The sequence below is a fragment of the Sturnus vulgaris genome, chromosome 6 (assembly GCF_052056855.1).
Source record: "Sturnus vulgaris isolate bStuVul1 chromosome 6, bStuVul1.hap1, whole genome shotgun sequence".
NCBI classification, from domain to species: Eukaryota; Metazoa; Chordata; class Aves; order Passeriformes; family Sturnidae; genus Sturnus; species Sturnus vulgaris.
In genome coordinates, this window is record NC_142248.1 from 32652794 (window position 1) to 32671898 (window position 19105).

At 37.5% G+C, this 19105-nt stretch overlaps 1 protein-coding gene and 1 long non-coding RNA gene across 3 annotated transcripts; one reads left to right on the top strand and one right to left on the bottom strand.

Annotated features, from left to right (window-relative positions):
• The first annotated feature begins 176 nt into the window (after positions 1-176).
• Positions 177-1331, top strand: LOC148223404 (uncharacterized). Its single transcript, XR_015804677.1, has 2 exons — positions 177-315; positions 594-1331. It is a non-coding gene; the product is annotated as an uncharacterized LOC148223404 (long non-coding RNA).
• Positions 1332-2105: 774 nt separating this feature from the next.
• Positions 2106-19031, bottom strand: ATXN3 (ataxin 3). Of its 2 annotated transcripts, XM_014869900.2 has the most exons (11): positions 18920-19031; positions 15680-15844; positions 15114-15158; positions 13757-13842; positions 13267-13333; positions 10749-10836; positions 10391-10523; positions 9168-9343; positions 8655-8778; positions 7817-7905; positions 2106-7291 (listed from the first exon to the last, which is right to left on the bottom strand). In XM_014869900.2, the coding sequence occupies exons 1-11, from the start codon at positions 18941-18943 to the stop codon at positions 7197-7199; spliced, it is 1092 nt and encodes a 363-aa protein (XP_014725386.1). In that variant the 5' UTR covers positions 18944-19031; the 3' UTR covers positions 2106-7196. The 2 variants fall into 2 exon arrangements, with proteins under 2 accessions (XP_014725386.1, XP_088023602.1); XM_088167476.1 differs by lacking the exon at positions 18920-19031 and having other exon boundaries at positions 13757-13858; positions 15680-15820.
• Between the last annotated feature and the right edge of the window lie 74 nt (positions 19032-19105).

Sequence of the window (19105 nt, forward strand, 5' to 3'; positions counted from 1 at the left end):
CGGCTTGTCTTGTCCCGTCCTGGCTCAGCGACTCCTCCCGGCGGCTCCGGCCACTGCCACCTCGACGGCCGCCATGACACCCCTCCCAAACACCATCGAGTGCGGCAGCCCGGGCTAGAGCGCCGCCTCGGAAGCGGATATGGCGTGTGGGCGGAAGAAGAGGATGCCGGGATGGTGGCGGAGTAGCGCGGGGCTGGGGGGACGCGGACAGCGGCGCGTGGCGGCGTGAAGCGCCGTGTGGTTTTCGGGAGCTCGCCCGCCGGGATCAACCTGGGCCATTAGCAAAACACTGTGCTGTGCAAGGAATTAGACACGGTTTGTGTTTGAATATGTGTTCTCACAAAACACACAAGATTCTGAAGCCCCGGCCGCATTTGCTGTACGTGGAGAGGACAGGGAAGGGAAGAGGCGACTGAGGGGACCTAATCGGTATCTAGCAGAGTCTCAAGGAGAGGTGCCAAGAGGCTGGGTCCGGGCTCTGCTCGCTGGTGCCCAGCAACAGGACAAGGTTTCTGCAACCGGCAGAAACTGATGCACAGGGAGAGCCACCTGAATATCAGGAAAAACTTGTTTGCTTGTTTACTTGTTTCCAGTGCCTGCACATTGGAACAGATTGCCCAGATAGGCTATGGAGTCTCCCTCACTGGAGCTACTCAGGAATCATCGGAATTCTGTGCAAGGCGCTGTGGGATCACCCTGCTTGAGCAGAGAGGTTGGACCTGATGACCGACTCTGGTCCCTTCGAACCTGACGCATTCTGTGATTCTATGTGGTATTTCCTGCCAGAACCCCAAAACTGCTCCAATTCAAAGTTCTTTCTGTTTTTGATCAAGTGAGGTATTTAAACTTGGGACTACAACGAGTACTGCACTGTTACAGAAAAAGCAGTTTTGTATTAGAATGATACTGTTATAAAAAATGCTGATACTGGGAAATAAAATACAGGACAGCTGGCTCATTGCCCATTTCAAATCGATAACTGTAAAAAGATGCATAATTAAAGAACGACATCAACGCCAAAATGAAGCTGAGAAGAGCATTTCATGAGTAAAATCTTAGATTTTTAGAAGTCTGAGAATGCAGCAGGCACAAAACACAGGCTCTAGTTACACGCTGCCAAACATTACTGGACAGTCATGAACAACCTGCTTGTTGCTTCCCAAACAATCTTGCAGAGCCTTGGGGAAGGGTTCCTGACTGGCCTGCAATACTGTATTACCTTTTAGCTTTACTGGCCTCTGCCACTCACAGGCAACTCTAAGGCTGGGCATGGTATGTGGTCCAGAAGTTTAGAAATTAAAAGTTCTCTAATAAAGGTTGTTTTCCCTCTTCTTCACTAAACAATTTTTAATGGAGATGAAAAGTTTACAGTGCTCGAAAGACCCTTTATCATTGGTTTAACAAAACCCATATGGGTCCTCGTGAAGAGTAAAGATGTGTCATTTAGTGTTTGGCGAAATAATTTTTAAGGAAAATTCTCTTAGCATTTTTCAACATCACGGATATTCTACAGACATTTAAAATATTTAGGAATGATAAAAATGTCTTCTATGGTGGTTAATTTTATAATACCAAGTAAGGCATATAGTCAATAAAGTAGCACAGAAGACTTTTGGTACCACTCTTTTTAATTACTACTGTTGCAAAACTAGAAACTATTTAGCATTAAAAGTAATTTTTTTAGCTGACTGACTTCATCCACTGTTAATAAGGGCAGAGAAAAATCATCCAGTATACTCTGTTTTGACTAAGCTACAAGAGCAATGCATTGTGTCACAGAAAGAATGAGTATTCTGTCAGCAAAGCAGGAAACTTCAGCTTACTTTAAAAGTTAGAAAGCATACCATTTTTAAAGACGTAACATAACAATAATTGGCACCAACTTCCTTAACGATAGTGTCTTTACACAACTTTTGGAGTATCAACAGATGCAAAGACATCAGAGATGATGAAATGTCAGCAACAGAAAACTATCCTACTGCTCAGTCTACACACCTGAGGTGCAAAGCCCACTGATACCAGGGACGAGATTTCAACGTTTGATGATTCTGTGCCCAATCCGCACATAAGGGAAAGCACAAAGGCAAATACTTAAGAGAGAAACATTAGAAGCTATAATCATATTTATTTAAAAAAGTGATATCAAATACAACCATATATATTCATGCCTATTTGGAGAGCATTTTCAAAATATCGAACAGTGCTGCCATTTTCCAGTCAAAACAATGACAAAGCATTTCAGCTTTCCCTTTTTAAATCTTTTCAATATTTATGCTTTATATACACAAAATAGGCAAAATTATACAGGAATCCAGAGCCAAAGATGTGATATGAAAACAGTTGACAAAAAAAATCTTATTAAGAATGATTTCTAAAGTACACAACTATTAGGCAAGAGATGAAAAATTATTCCCTTACAAAATCCTAACTCTACACTGATTTGTACACAAAGGGTTTCATGTAGCAAAAAATAAAATTTTATCAAAGCTGACATGCTTTAAAGACAAGATCAAGGTTTTTCTCTTCTATTTTATTTTCATTTAGCTTTTGCACAGTAGCATTTAAATATTAGATCACTTTTTTCAACTCTTACAAGTCACCTCCTAAATTCACACAGTGGCTCTACTGAGGATGGGGGAAGATAAAAGAAAGGTGTAGGTATAATTATTTTTCTTAACAAAGTGTATAAGTATTTTGATTTGGTGAAAGTAGTTGAAGAGTCACATGTACTAACTGTTTGAAGAAGTGTAACTGGGGAAGGAGGTGACTATGGCAGGTTAAGTACTCCAATTCCCATCTCTGAAATGCAAATAAGGCAAAATGTGTGTATGAAGATTAAAAAAATTTATTGCAGAAGAGCTCATGCTTTTAAGATGAAAACCTGAATACAAGATAAAGCTACCAATTTTAAACTGAAGAAGTAATATTTGGACCTAGCCAGTTTGAATGTATTCAGTATTATTCTCACTTGAACAAGTGATTGTGTGTATGGAATAGGCATGTATTTATTACATGTTGGACTTACTTTCCTTTTTTTGGTAATGATTTTTGAATAATTATCAAGATTTTCCAGGACTTACGTTTGTTCTATGCAAGACAGTAATGGCTTACTATTAAGTGAACAACATAATTTTCTATCTAAGCCCTCAAAAAATGTTTCCACATCAGTTTTTCTTTTCCTTGGATTATTATTTCAATTCCTTCTAAAAGTGATGTGTTGGTAATGCAAATTTGTAAGTCTGAGTTCTAATTCTCTGATCATATTCCCTTATACTGTATTTTTCAGTACAAAGGCCACCATTTTTATGTTTTCATCATTATTTGAACCAATTATTAATACTAGAAAATTTCACATTTTAGACCTGTAACGTTCATTTTCAAGCCTCTCAATTTTGTAGTAAGACAGAGCAGATTGCAAATGATAATATTTGTCCACTAGACACCTGCAGAAGCCATTTTAACCTGCCCCACCATTCTATAAGTTTGTAATAGAAGCAATTAGACATTAGAAGGTATCATAGATTTAAATGTGTATTGTTTGTTTTCAAGTAGTCTGCAAAGTATAAAGTACGACAAGTAAGAAGAGTACCTTAGCTGAAAACTACACTTAAATTTGCTGCAGTTCTTTGAAGGGCACAGGAAGACTAAATGTTAAAGTAAGCCAATATCATATCATATTAGTTTCAGGTATAGAAAAATGTAAGCTTTTAAACAGCTCATATTTATACTTGTTGTGCCAAACAAGAAGTGCATGCAAGCATGACTGCATTACAACTCTTGTTCCTCTTGCCTGCACTGTAAGACCATGAAAGCAGTTTGCAGAATTATACTTAGAGAAGTAATTTTGGAAGATAGTTATTGTATCACTCACTCCCCTTGCTCGCTCCTTTGATTTCTACTGGCAGAAAACCATAATTTATGTCACATAGACCACTGGAAAATAGTAAAAATCTATTGAATGAATGAAGTCTGAAATTTCCTCAAATATAGTTCTATAATTAAAAAAAACAAAAAACAATGTCTGCTCCCTTACAATGGACTTTAGTCTAAAGCTGTAACATGGGAAAAAACCCAACCCTTCAGCTTGACAGGGCAGATAACACTGGAAGTACACTCTAAATTAGTAAATTAGAAGCATAGTTAAGCCACACTGACAACTGGTTATCATTGAAAGAATGCACAACCAAGTGACAGCAGTGTTTTATTGACAGCTTCTTGGCAGGTCCAGACATTATGAACTTGAGACCTGGGTTATAAAATACATATTGTCAGCAATCAATATGAGTCTTTTCCTTGGGTACAGCTCAAATAGAGACCCTGTCACTCCCTACAAGTCCTGGAGGTTGTAGTGTGCTGGGTGTCAGCCTCTTCTCCCAAGTAACAAGATGAGAGTTTGTACCAGGGGAAGTTCAGGTTGGGTATCAGGAAGTATTTCTTCCCTGAAAGGGTTGCCCACCATTGGAACAGGCTGCCCAGGCAAGTGATTGAGTCCCCTCCCTGGAGCTGTTTAAAAGAGGTGTAGCTGTGGTGCTTATGAACATTACATTTAGTGGTGGACTGGGCTGGATTAATGGTTGGTTTCTTGGAGGTCTTTTCCAGCAACAGAGATACATGAATTAGCAGATGTATCTTCAATTGCTCTCTCATAACTGCTTGTCTAGATAGATATGCCTACATCATTCAGCTTGACATTTCTCTAAAAATCAGACTGGTATTTGTTGAGTGACAGTGTTTCTCCAAAGAAAGAGAAATGGTTGGCCGTGTGATCACTGACTCAGCTGCACCTTTCAGGAACTGACATTTTATATTCCTTCCATATTAAAATACTTGAATGATGAAATGCCTTATGATGTGACATGAACGTTCAAAGCAAACCTCCATGTTTTAGTGCTTATAAAATCATGTAGTTGGCCTGGGTTACAGTCAGTGAGATTTAAGGGGCTGAATGTTGTTTGTTTGTTTTTTTTTAATATAGGGCTGCTAGAGCTATAGAAATAATAAAAATATTATGTTCTTATAATAGAAGATAAAAGATCTGAGTTCCAAGTACTGCCATCAGATTGTCAGTCTACACCTATTTATAAAAATGACTCCTGTTTCAGAATTAGTTTATGGCACAACCAGAAAAGAAAAATTAAGCTGTGGTTAATTGACAGATGAGGAAAAAAAAAAAATCAGTGCTTTAGACACCTTTCTTGCTTTCAGTTTCATAGAAATTTCAAACTGAAAGCAGAAAATCACACCCTCTAAAATACAGCATTTCAAAATGGCATACACACACATGGACTTTTAAAGTCATTGTTCAGCTATATTAACTTGAGACATTGCAAGTAATTATTATGTGCATGACAGGATTATTTTAAAAAGACAAAAATCAGTTTTTAAAAAGCAATGCTGTCTCATGTCAAAATCCATATTGTGTAACACATACCAGTGGTTCTGGTGACATTGGTGAAAATCCAGCACATAGATAAGAAAAACAGAATTTAGCCCAATTATGTATAATGTAATATCCTAAGCTATCAGGAAACCATTGCTGTAAACAGATCTTTACTGAGAGGTAAGAGCCCTTTCATGTACAGTACTACTTGATGCTGAATGTGTATTTCCATCTAGCTACCATTCATTTCCTACTAATTTTAATTAAATGTTACTATTGTGCAAAGATGTAACTTTAGAATATTTTGATAAAGAAATTTGGGGTTATCTTTGAAAGATTCTTAGAATGCCTGTGCTAACTGTTAATGCTTTAACTGGACTACAGCTTATATACTCTATCTACAACATATTTCCATATAATTTATATGTAAACAGAATTTGTATCTCAAGCACCATTTAGGAAAATGAAACATCTCTCTTCTGTTGCACTGAAGTTCAAAGTCAGGTTTGGTCATCCTGTTACACATTCATCCTGGATATCAAAGCAAATGTCTTACAACCAACAGCATAAGCTATCTCACATACTTTGTTTCCCAATTTTTCTCAGGATCAGAAACAACATAATAAAAAACTGTAAGGTGCGTGAATAAAGGCCATTCCTGAAAAAACTGCAACATTCTGACAGACACTCATAGAAAGCTTTTCAGAAGGAACATCCACACAGGCATAAATATTCATTCTTAAAAGAACTACTTGCACAGGGGTCATTTCAGATTGCAGGAATGCACCTTATGTATGTGGCACTGACTTTATGGCACCTAAATCCCCTCCTACTTTCTCCTAGACTCAGTTGCAGCTCTTTCATAATGAAAGGCCATAATGAAGGGTTGGGCTTGAAGAGGTAAAGACTCTGGGAAGAGGTAGAAGAGAAAACCTGTTCAACCCAATTGAGTATATGCTGCTTTTGTAGCAAAAAGACAGTGGCTTTAACAAGAAAGAACTAAGAAAACAATGATTAAAACCAAACAAGAACAATAAAACCCCAAGCCAAATAAGATATCTGCTAAAAGACAGTATGTTAAACACGGACCTAAAATTTTACAATTAGAATTGAAGGTAAGACCAAAAATTGTTAGAAAGTCAGAAATCACTGAGAGACTTAGAAGTAACATTATAGTCAACAATACACTGATAATTTTGTCTTGAATTGGAAAGTATGAAATTTAGGGATTATTGTTCCTCCTGCAGAATGGATCATTTCAAAATTAGACAGCAGGATCAAAAAGTTGACATTGAGTCATTCATAATAAACGATCACAATAAATTATTTAAGATGAATGGAATTTAATTACTCTCCCCATTTTAGAGTGATCTATATTAAAAAGAATTTATGAGCATAACTTATTACTTGTATCTGTTTTTCCATTAGTATTTAAAAAAATAACTTGATGCTGTTTTCAGCATCGTTTGTATCTTCTGTAGAATTCTTCAAAACAATTTAAACTTGCTTTTTTAATGCAAACTTAAAAGCTTTACTTTAAGTTACAGCTGCTACCCTTGTCTAACTTGGCATTAATAGTTCCAGTAATTTTAACACACTACTCTTGTGAGCAGAAGTTTTGTATTAGGAGTGCTACAGTTCTCTAAATTAGTGCAATCTTTTTTGTATTTGCAGATCCTCTCTAAACTGATCCCCAGAAACCCCCCCTTTCATTCCTGCTTCCAGAACTCTGAAATGAACCCTGCTTGTGCAACATTCACACAGTAGAATTTTAATGGAGACTTAGCGTTTTGACAATAAGAGGGAAAAAATGATGTTATTTCTCCTCTTCTGAATTCAAGTGGTTTCTAACAGACTCCAGAGACATATTCATGGCTGCTTGAAGCATATCTTCTTCGCTCATATCACCTCCTAAAGACAATACATGAACAGTAAGTTCACAGTTCTTAATTATAGTTAAATGCTTTTGTTGTTCCTTTCATCCACACCCACCTTTTCCTACCCCACCCACAAAACTGGAACATGGAACATTTTGCAAATAGTTTTTCACCAAAAGTGAGTTTGTAAAAATACACACCAATTTTGGATCACCAATACCTAAAACTGGTAACGTCTACACAGATGTTCTGAAAACTAGTTCCAGTAGTTTTGTCAGATATTACTCCAAGTTGTCATACAACTTTAAAAGTAATTTAGAAAACAAACAGTTGGGGTAATAGCAATGCTCTTCACTTTGAAATAGGATATTGACATTCAAAGGGAGGAAGGCTTTTCAGGAAAGTGATCCTTTCCTTCACTGCCAAAACAGTAATGGCTGTAATACACAATCAGAATGGCTGCCAAAGTGACAAAGTCGGCAGACAAGGAAAATTTAGAAACACCACAAAGATGAGAAAGACACATTCCAGTGTTGGATGTAAGGTTAAAAAACAGTACCTGTGCCAGGTTCTGGAGTGCTTGAGCTAAGAGTTACTTTGTCCTGTAGATCTGGGGTCTGATCTTGCTGCTGTAGCTGTTGTTGCTGTCTGAAAGGATCATAAATTTTTAAGAAAATAAGATTAACATCAGTATGAGACCTGAATCAAGTTCACTTCACATTAGGAAGGCCACAGTCAGAAGTGGAAGCTGTTGTACAATAACACCCCTGTGCTCAAAATCCCTTTTGTCATTTCACCCTGCTAACCTTCAGATACTGATCTTCCCAGTACTATAGTCCAAGCTACAAGACTATTTTCCCAGGATTTGGAAGCTCTGCATTGTTATGCCACCATGTGAAGTCTAACTCCTCCCATCCATAGCATTTCTCCTTGGTCTTCCTCTATTACTATAAGATAGAGATAAGGAAAAGCTACAATAACTCAACTATCTAATAAAAAAATACACCAGAACAGTACATAAATACGTATAATGCTTTTGTGTGATGCACAGGAGAAGCATCATTACCGAAAGCGAAGTCTTAGAGAAATAGTATTTTTTGTTGGGAAGATAGTTGTGGAAATTTATAGGATTTAATTTCAAATACTTCTATAATGTATGTTTTCTTTCTTCACAAGACTTGCAGTAGTAGCAAGACTACTGCATTATTAACAAACACCCGCTTACTAGAGGTTTCTTTCTAGGAACCATCTGAGAACAGTAAATTCAGGTATTATTTGGAAATCATGTTAAGACAGAAAAGTTGATCTGGACCTTAGTAAGAAACCCATCCACACCCCAAAAGCACTGAAAAATACACCATGTACTTTCACGTGCAGTTTTCTATCAGCTACTTTACTTTTCAAAATATGCTTGTCTTCTCCTTCGCAGTTCTTCTGAAGAAAGGGAGTCTGTCTGACTGCTGTGAGACGACTGAGGAACATTCTGTGGTAATGAGCCTGAGAGCTCACTTCGACGACTACCTAAAAGCAGAACACGTCATATCCTACTAATTATAGTAAAATTAAATCAGTAAATTAAATATAACTAAAAATGTCTTCAAACTTGAGAAGAACAAAGAATTTTTGGAGAACTAAGCACCTAGTCTAATTTTGCTTCTCCTTACCTTAGGACTGTTTCCCTTTCCTCCTGCCAACCTTTACCAATTTGTTCTTCCTTCCTAATAATCAATACCACCATGCAAGCTACAGCTTTTCAAAATGCAGGAGGGAGATAGCTACAGGCAATCCTGGATTGTCCTTCCATGCCTCACACCAGTCTTTCCAGAGACATTGACACATGCTGGAAAAAGTGCCTGACTGATTCCAGGGGCTGCTTAAAGCACTGTAAGAAATTTAGATGAGCACTGCACCTTGCATGCTGAGCTGAATGGCTCTGCGAAGATCAGCTTCTTCATCCTCCATATCAATCTCCTGCCTACTTAGAGCAAGGGCTCTCTGGAAATTCTCTTCATCTTCATCTAACATGCCTGTTCCATCAAAAGGATGATTAACTTCTACTGCTTGGTCCACGTCACTTCTGGATAGCCTGTGATATTCATACATTCATAGCAAAATTCAGACAGAAATTATATTAGATTTTATCATGAGGTTTAAATTAGTATGTTCTGCCAATTTAACTCTAGGTTTAACTTAGGGAAAAATATTTTTCTTGTTAAAGTCTGTTATATAAACAAGTATTTTCCTGAAAAATACCAAAGCACTGCAAGCAACTGCAGAGCAACCTTAACACATATTTGCCACACACTGACTTCTAAAGCAATGCACACATTGACAAGAAGATGTTAGATAGTAAATTGTCAAAAATTGTAAGCCCACAAAAAGCCATGATACATTTTATTCAAACCTACTGCTATTTAAACAGTTACACCAGCAGAAAGGAGTGTATATGGTCTCTTTCTCAGGAGGCCTTGAAGGCTACACTAAAGCAACAGACCCATGTAAACTGTACACACTTTCCATGTTACTGCAAATTATTTCATCAATTTACAACATCTTTTTAACTTTACAAAAGGGAAGAAATAATTAATTCCTCTGAGAAGCCTAAACGTTTTTATCAGTATGCAATTTGTTCACTATGAACATGCAATGAAATCATTGCAAAAGTACATAAAGTACTACCTTTATATGCTTTCAATGATATTTTATATTAGCAGAAGGCATAAAAAATGAGCAGCAGCACAACGTTACAGTGAAATTATTCCAAAAGGGAATGCTGTATGATTTATATGATGTGGAATTCAAAGATCAGTTTCTCATTCTTTTCTACTTATGACAGAATGCACAAACCAGTCTTAATTATAGAATAGTTACTATTAACAATAGTTTATAAGATTTGCTAAACCATTTTCCTCCCTAAGTAAAAAATCTACACTATAATATGCTTATGCACATGGAAAGACTCAATCCTTATCAAGGCAGCTTTTACCTGCTTAAAAACACACCATTTGCTGTCTATCAACTTACTTTTACTGTGTGCAACAGCAGTAAACATTGAACTAAAGGTACTTATTATTTCCAAATTACAAACCAATCATACTGAACATTATTAAAATAAAATCTTTATTTACCTTACCTCTGATCTCTTGACTGTGCTGCCTCTTCTCCAATCAGTTTCGGCCGCTGCATCTGCTGTACCCGAATCATCTGCAGCAGCTGATCAGCCTCACAGTCTGGCAGGTCACCTTTTACTACAAATATGGAATAACCTGAGAAAAAGAAATCGTAAGTCTACAGCATTAAAGTGCAGATATAAACACTGTAAAATGCACACTATATGGAATACAATCATGTGCAATTTAAGATGTAAGACTCTACCTTTCACTATTTCAATCATAAAACTCAGGTAGTTAACTGAATACATAAGTTCTAAGAAATAATGATTATTACCTACTTTTAATTAATGAGATTTAACATCTGCAAGTTACTATTACCTTCCTGTTGTAATTGAGCCAAGAAAAGTGCAAGATATGTATCTGATATTAGTTCTGGACCCATCAAGAGAGAGTTCAAGTTAAACCACTGTAATTAAGAAAAAAAAAAAAAAAAGATTGAGAGAACAAATTAGCATGAAGATTACTTGGTAATCCATTCCTGTACATTGTGGTAATTTTTTATTATGGAATATCTGAATAAATCTAGTAAAATAAATTATCAAATAAAAGTTTCTTGAATAGTATAATAGTATAATACTTATACTGTAATAGTATAATACTTATACTGTTAAAGGTTATCCTTCAAATACTCTAACAGGACATCTGACGTGTGGAAATTACTGCATGCTCTCTCCCATTACTGAGTACTGGTACCCGGGAAACACATTAAAACAGATAATCCTTAACCACTGTATTTTGATTTATTTCAAACATCATTCTAAAATTCTGCTTAATCCTAGTTTTAAACCTGAGACTAATGAAGTAAAAAACCCTTCATCAGTTAATGCTATGTGTTAAGAAACTAATAGATACAGGAAACAGACATTCAATAACTTCCATTAAATACTTTCATTGAATATTCTACCTTTAATAGCTGGTGATGCTGAAAACGAATGTTTACCCTTCTCTTAAATAATTTTTAAACTTAAAAATTAAGAAAAATTTACTCAAGTTTAATTGAGTACAGGACTATATTACAACAGGGGACACTTCATATAAACGTTCACAACTCATTTCTAGTTCCCCAAAGACCATAACTAGCAATTTATAATACTTCTAATACAGAAACAGTATCATACTTACATAAAACTTCCAGAGAGAAAATATATTCAATGTGAAACAAAATATTCTACCTTTAAACTCCCTATACATTCCAATGAAGCTAAAGAACTTTTTTTTAGACTTAACTCATTCAGTATTACCCAGTTTTAACCAGAAAGCACCATTTGAGTTAGTGGAAGGAGAATTCAATCTCCATTCTCCCAGAAATGCAACCTGATCTACCCAAACTTCCATATATGCACCCACACACTTGCAGCCAGGCCCATACAATAATATAAGTGACTATCTACCACCCTGTCATGCAATCACTTAATTTGACAAAAACACTCTTTGCCACTAGGAAAGGGTAAGAAGACCAACAGTGTAGAAGTGTAGGGGAAAAAACAGTTCTGTAAAAAACTTGATGGACAGACTACAGCAACTTTTAAAAGACATTATGGAAGAGAGAGTTTTGTTAAACTAATTTTGCTTTAACTGTAACAGAGGAGAAGCAGGTGAAATAAATATAAGTCAACCTATTTTGTCAAATCTTCTCATTATCCTTTAGATAACAGACAGCTAGCATTGTCTTCGCATGGTTACAAGCCAGGTAAAAAAGGAAAAAGGCATCCCCCCTCCATCTTAGGAAGTCCTTCCTAGGTTAGAATGCTTGCTCATAAAATTCCACCTAACATGTTTGCATTGTAGAATAAGGAGCATTTCCATAATTTTAAGAGAACATCCAGCCTTTTTGATATCAAATAAAACAAAAAATGCTTGTAAACATTAGCCATACTTTTAAACTAAAGCAGAACAGTAGAGTTTAGTTTTCTCACTCACAGATGATTTTTCTTTCTTTTTTAACCTGGATGACAATATATGCAGCCAGAACTTGCAAAAATGAACCAATTGGGCAAAAAGACTCCTGTCCCACTATTACAGACTCTAAAAGCTGTTTTCCATGAATGTTTTCTATGAAATAAAGCCCTGAAGAAACCAAACCAGCTCATGTTGTATAAAAGCTTATGAAGTATGATCCAGAAAAACGATTGGCTACTAATACAAAACACTAAATTGGTGTTTAGAGGGACATGGATATGAACTGATTTGATACATATCTACCATATACTAATATGGCCATCCCTTACCTTTAGTAACTATTACCTACTTAGAATACAATTGTTTCAAATTTTTTTATAATATTACAAAATTGAGATTCTAATTCCCCAAAGTAGAATGGATACTCATTCTAATGGATACTCTTTTGAGTATCCATTACTATCCATCAAAACCTTGACCTTTTCCTTATATCTACTGCCCATTTAGACTAACAAAATTATTTTACAATACCAATATCTTATGGTATTAAAATAAGTTTGAATTCTGTAGGGATCCTAATCTTTGTTCAGGATTCCCTATTCCTCCCGACCCCCCAGTATAATTTTTCTTCAGTATTTCATGTAGGAAAAAAAAAAGAAAATAACTTAAGAAGTCACATAAGATCCTACCAGAGCCACAGCTCCCTAAAGGACAGATTCACTAGGGAACTGATCCTACCGTCTTTTCCCAGGCTAACATTTACAAAGACCTGCCTGGCATTTTTGTGATAAAACCAACATTTACCTTTTTTAAAATGTGGGCTACTATTAAACCTTAGTTCAGCAAAAGCTTGTAAAAGGGAAGCACAATCTACTTGCAACCGCTTTTCCACACCCATTTCTGAAGTAAATTTTAAAATAAAAAAAGACAGTGTCACCTGTTTTCCTAACTTTCGAACTGTAAACCAGTGTTCCTTATAATTACAAATAAATGATTTTTCATTTCTGTAAAAAGAAAAACAAAAGGTATAAATAAAATTAAATACTCTAAAATCAGAGTACATAATAACGTTTAAGATCTTTGCTATCACTAGTTTGAATTTACATAATAAAGCTTCAGTAATACGACCATTGATGTTACATTACAGAATACTCATACTGCTTTTATAACACTCAGGAAGTTGTCAATATCATTGAAATCTTCATATCTGATGCAATGTATCTGTGATGCCACAGATACTAAAATATCATAAAAGGCACAGAGGGCAGATGTTCTCATGCACCCCCAGAAAGAAAAATCAAAGCCAGGGGTAATACAAACATCAAAATGCAACAGAGCATGAAACAGCAATTTTAAAGAAATATTTTAAACATAGATTAAGAGTATTTTTTTGGTAAAATAAAAGCATGGTGCTAAAAGAGTCTTACATAGGATCGATCCCAAGTCTCTGGTACTCTGGGCTGTTGAAGAGGATTAGTTCTAAACCCCACACTTTCAAGGCATTGCTTATAACCTGCCAAAAAAGAACACTTTTCATGAGTCAGACAAGTTCAAATCTAAATTCAAGCAATGCAACCATCTTAGCTGCACTAAATAATTATACTGCTTTCATAAAACTTAGATTTCAAAACATTGCCAGGAAATCTATACTCAAAAATGCAGCTGTCATGAATCTACATGCAAGCCTAACACTCATATCTTACCTAAGGAGAAGTAACAAAACTAGGATTTAACCTAACTGTGTTAATGAGCTTACAACCTCAAACAAAGCTGTAATTTCACCTTTCACAGATACTTCATAAGTTGTCATCTCTCTACTTGCAATGCACTGCTCTGCCCTTACTTCCCCACCTCACCTCCCCACATAATCTCAATCTTTCTTCACAGTTACTGCTGGAAATTTTGTACCACTGGATTATCACAGGACCAGTCAGTTTATTGATCTAAGCACCAACTCTTTTACAATAACTCTTTAAAGCTACACGAAATAATGCTGCAAGAACCTTAAAGTTAACAATTCAAATTCATTTCAACAAGCCAACTGTGCCTCAAAGGACAAAAGAGTAGAGGGAGGAAGCAATTTTTTTCAGCTACTGAAGCAGCTCAAAGATAGCAGGATAGCCAAAGTGTTAATAGTTTCTTGCTAAAAAGAAAAACAGCCGAGCCAGCCATAAGGAAGAGAGGCTCTTAAGAGAGTCTGGAGCACTGACAAGTAGCACTGAAAGCTTGGGAGACAGCCAAAGATACCTAGAGCTCTGATCAAGACAAAAGCCTCAACTTGGTATTCAAAATTTTTTTGTTGTTCTTCTGGTTTACGTATTTATTATTGATTACTTTTCCCCTATGGCCTTTAAAAAAACCACAAAAACACCCCCAAAAATATGCAGATCACTATGATAACCCTGTAACTATTGCCAAGGGCTTCCCAGTCTATAATTTGAGAAAGCAATCTGAATTCTGCTTTTTCACCTGCAGTCTGTGGGAGCCAAGGTCGACACCTGAAGTACCCACAAGAAACAGCTTAGAAGTCCAGCTTATTGCCAGCAGGTGTCATCTCACAGTTCCTGAATCCATGTTTCTCCTATGTGTTTGAAGGCCCATGAACTGAAGAACAGCAAGTCACTGTTCTTAATGGAAAACACTCTAAACATCTGGAAGTCCAGCACTTAATCCCATTAAGCCCACAAACTGGTAACTAGATGGAAAAGTTCAATGCCATTTAAATTATATAAGAGAACATATATTGCAAAAATAGAAACGGTGTCATAAGAGAGCTGTGCTTACTTGAATTGAAAAGAATCCACTATCATCCATATTTACAGAAGGCTGCTGCTCGATGAGAAGTTGGGAGGGAGAAAAGGGAAAAAATGGTGTAAGTATAAAAGGTCAAAAATAATTGGGTTTTGAAAAGAAATCTAACTGCAGATTCTTAAAGCAACGATTTATGCCCTTGTCTTTAAGGCTGATTACAATGCTCCAAGTACACATATTAATTTAAAACTCAAACCTTTAAAGATGTTCAGTGCTTAAAGGGCAGACAGACATGGGAATTTCTGTTCCTATCTGACACTGGCTTACAAAAACAAAAGGCAAATTACTGATGCTCCTCATCATGCCTGATCTTTCTACTTGTAAGATGAAGGTAAAGTAGCTCTTTGTAGAATTATTTAAAGCTGTCCTAGTAACATTTGAAAATGCCACATCCAAGATGCATGAATGAAAAGGCCTATAAATTGAAAAAGCTTTAGCACTAGAAAATTAACTTTTTCTATCTATGCAAGAATAGCAGGTCTGTGCTAGAAAATATATTGCAGGCAGCATCAAGCAACCTCAAATGAAGATAATTTTACCTGTAAAAATGTTCTGTATTCTTCACTAGATACTCCTCCCTCTGCCATTCTCATCCTTTCTTCCTCATCCAGTTGCTGTGCAATAGAGGATAATTCAACAGGACTAAAGTATTCCCCTTGCAGCAAATTATTCAGACAGTGTTGAGCACACAATGAGCCTTCTTGCTAATAATGGAAGAGAAAAAAACAAAAAAAAAACCAAACAATGAAAAAAAAAAAAAAAGAAAAAAACCCAGGTTAGTGCAAACTGTATCTTCTTCCAAAACATCAATACATGAAAATCAAACAGTTTCAATCTCTATTTCCTAGTAACAAACATTTTCTATAACAGATACTCTCATTATTTTTTAGCTTTTCTTCCCTTCCAGATGTGGCTATTGACAATCTGCTCTCCACATTTTTGATAGGAAAGTAATTAGGAGCTGGAAGAACAGTAAAGATCCTTTTCCACATGAAATTTACATATAGGAAGTAGATAAAATAAGGCCATCCAGCACATTACAGGTAATAGAACTATAGCACCACATTTTTAAAATGTCAGCACAAATTTTGTAACAGCTAATTAACAATGTCATTCATGATTTTGGAGTACAAATTTCAAAAATCTCTGATCTGAATGAATGCAAGACAGGCTCCATCATTTTCATATGTGAGATAAAATACTGCCTCGTTAAAAAAAACACACAATGTAAACCAACCAAAGCAGTTTCCCATGAAAAGCAACCTTTTTCAACAAATAACTGCAACTCTAGGTGCAAGACAAGTAATAACAGTTTTAAAATCCTGCTTTTCACTTTTGTTTTAATCAATCTTCATTTTTATTTACATTAAGAACTCCCCTACACATGCTCTTTGTTAAAAACAAAACCCCTCAAGAACAATACAGAACACCCCTCCCTCAAGCCAGACCCACAGAAAATAAGAATACAAGAGAATGCCTTTGAAGAATACTCTTTAACATTCTATAAAAGCATCATACAAATCATATGTAGAACCCTCCCATGATCTCCCTTACGGCTGAGACCTTGAAAGTTCCCTTTACTCCAGTATCTTCCTATGACTTCATTACTCAGTTGAGGAACGAGTTATTAAAGCTACACTGGCTGCACAGCCAGGCTTCAATGGAATTCAGAAACCTCCTCCAGCTCATGCCCTTCCTGCAACAAGAAACTCAAGACTAAACACCAGCTTCTGTCCCTCTGGGACCATATTCCTGCTGCTGGTCATACGACAAAAATGTAACAGAAGAACCTGCTCAACGATCACAGGCTTCCCCATTAGAGTCATATGAAACTGGTTTAGAAACAGAGAGATAGTAAAATACCACCGAAAATTAGTTGTATTACATGCTTACATGCTAATTTCACTAAAAAGACCTTTCTGTATTTGTAGTATTATCGAAAAGTAATAAACCCTAATTTTCATATGTAAAAGTTATACACATTAATTGCCAAATGCAGAAAACAGATCCTACAGTATTTAACTGACACAAAGTTCTATTACTTTGTGCAGAGAACATTGCTTCTTTTCCGTAACCTGAAATCCCCTCATGGAAACCTTTCCTGACATAAAACGCTGCCCTGCCTTCAGTGCTTTCAATCACTTCTATCTATCAAGAAAAGGACAAACTTTTAAGATTGGGACTCCTGAAGCCCCATACTTAAATCCTACTTTCTGCAACTGTAATTTCTCTCTAAAAATGCCACATTGCTGGTTGTTTTATTAAATTTTCTTAATCGACACCATGTTTCTCATGTCTTTTTTTATCAAAATGATTGGGGAGTGCAGACTCAGGAACATGCAGCACTTCAAAGTATTCTGACAGCACTTGATAGGGGAAAAAATACCCCTTAAGAAAAAAAGACAGTAATTCAGTCAGATTTTCCCTAACATAGTAATAGAATAAAAGTATTTGGTACGCCAACTTTTTAACTGTTACTAACTTACCAGGGAGTGATACATTTCACATCTGTCAACTCACCCTTCCCCAGACTGCATAGGAACCACAAGTTACCATCATCTCGTACCTCTGAATGTATTCTGCTTTGTCACTTTAATTTCAGAAGTGTTGTTATTTAACTAGAAAGCAACTTAGTAACAAAAAGTTAATTCATACCGTGATGAGCTAGGCCATGTAAGAAAAGAGTACATTTCGTTAAACTGTTTTCAAAGCCAGACTGATTGCCACTCAGAGGCAATCACGGCTGAAATCCAACAATCTGAACAGCAGCTACTTAACACCACAACACTTGCCAAATTTTGCAACCAAAACCTACTCAGAAAGAACACTCCTCAGTTTTGACGGATTTCAGAACAACAATTTTTTAAAGGAAAGTACACAGCTATCTTATTTGACTTCTAAAGGAAGCCAATCCTAGGCATCAAAACAAAGTAACAGAACTACTGCTAACTTTAACACAATAAAGTTGAAGAGACATTGGCAAAGTGCAAGAAAAAAATCCAATTACAATTTGACCAGCATTTAAACAGGAATAGGGCATATTTGGGAACCTGGCTATATCACAGCAGTTCACAGAAGTGCTTTGCCCTCCAAAACAGGAAATACCGTTCGGCACACGGAAGCACACTATATGAACTGCGATTTCTTTAGCAGCTCTCCCACTCCCTGCTCATTACACAACCACAGCCAAGCCAGGCTCAGTGACGAGATAGGTCTGAGAGCACAGGGACAGCCCTGCCTGCCGCTGCTTATCCTCATACTCATTACTCAGCCATGTGAGCTCTCTCTCAAGAAATACAAATAGCCGCAGCCTACACCTCCCCACACTTGGGGACTGTTTCTGCAGTCCCCAAAACACAGTCCCCATGCCAAAGCGGACGCCGAGGCTCAGCCCTGACTCTCCTTTCTCTGCAGGGCTGGCAGCGTCCAGCCGGGACGGGCCATAGCCACAGGGACGGGCCACATAGGGACCGCCGCGCGAGGGCCCTGGCTCTCCCCAGAAGCAGAAGACAAGCCACCGCCGAAGGCTGGAGGGATGCCAGGGAGGGGCATTGCGGCCCAGCCCGACACAGGCCGAGCGCACGCCCGGAGCTCCGGGGGATGTCCTGCCGTCAGCGCGGGGACGGGAGGCCCAGTTACCGCCCCAGTAGCTCATCAGAGAGAACTCGCGCGTCTCCCCCGTCTCAGCAGGCCGGACGGCCACAACCGACGGCACTGTGCCCAAAGAGGAGCAGGCAGCAGGACGGGCGGTAGGATCCGCCTCACCCTCCCTCACTCACCCGCTCGTGGAAGATCGACTCCATGTTTACTGTGGCGGCCGCAGCCCCCCGCCCCACGTGACCTGTCCGGCCAATCGCAGCGCCCACCGCCTCTGGCCCGCGCGAGGCAGGCCCCCTTGGCTGCCCCCGGCCCGGCCGCCGCGCTGGCGCCCCCTGCCGGGGAGGAGGCCGGCGGGCTGAGCTGCT

Coding starts and splice junctions, on each gene's coding strand:
- ATXN3 (XM_014869900.2), bottom strand. CDS start 18,943: ATGGAGTCGATCTTCCACGAGCGG. Junction 15,845..18,919: donor AGTCGATCTTCCACGAGCGG/GTGAGTGAGGGA, acceptor TTCCATTATTAG/CAAGAAGGCTCATTGTGTGC. Junction 15,159..15,679: donor AATACAGAACATTTTTACAG/GTAAAATTATCT, acceptor CTCATCGAGCAG/CAGCCTTCTGTAAATATGGA.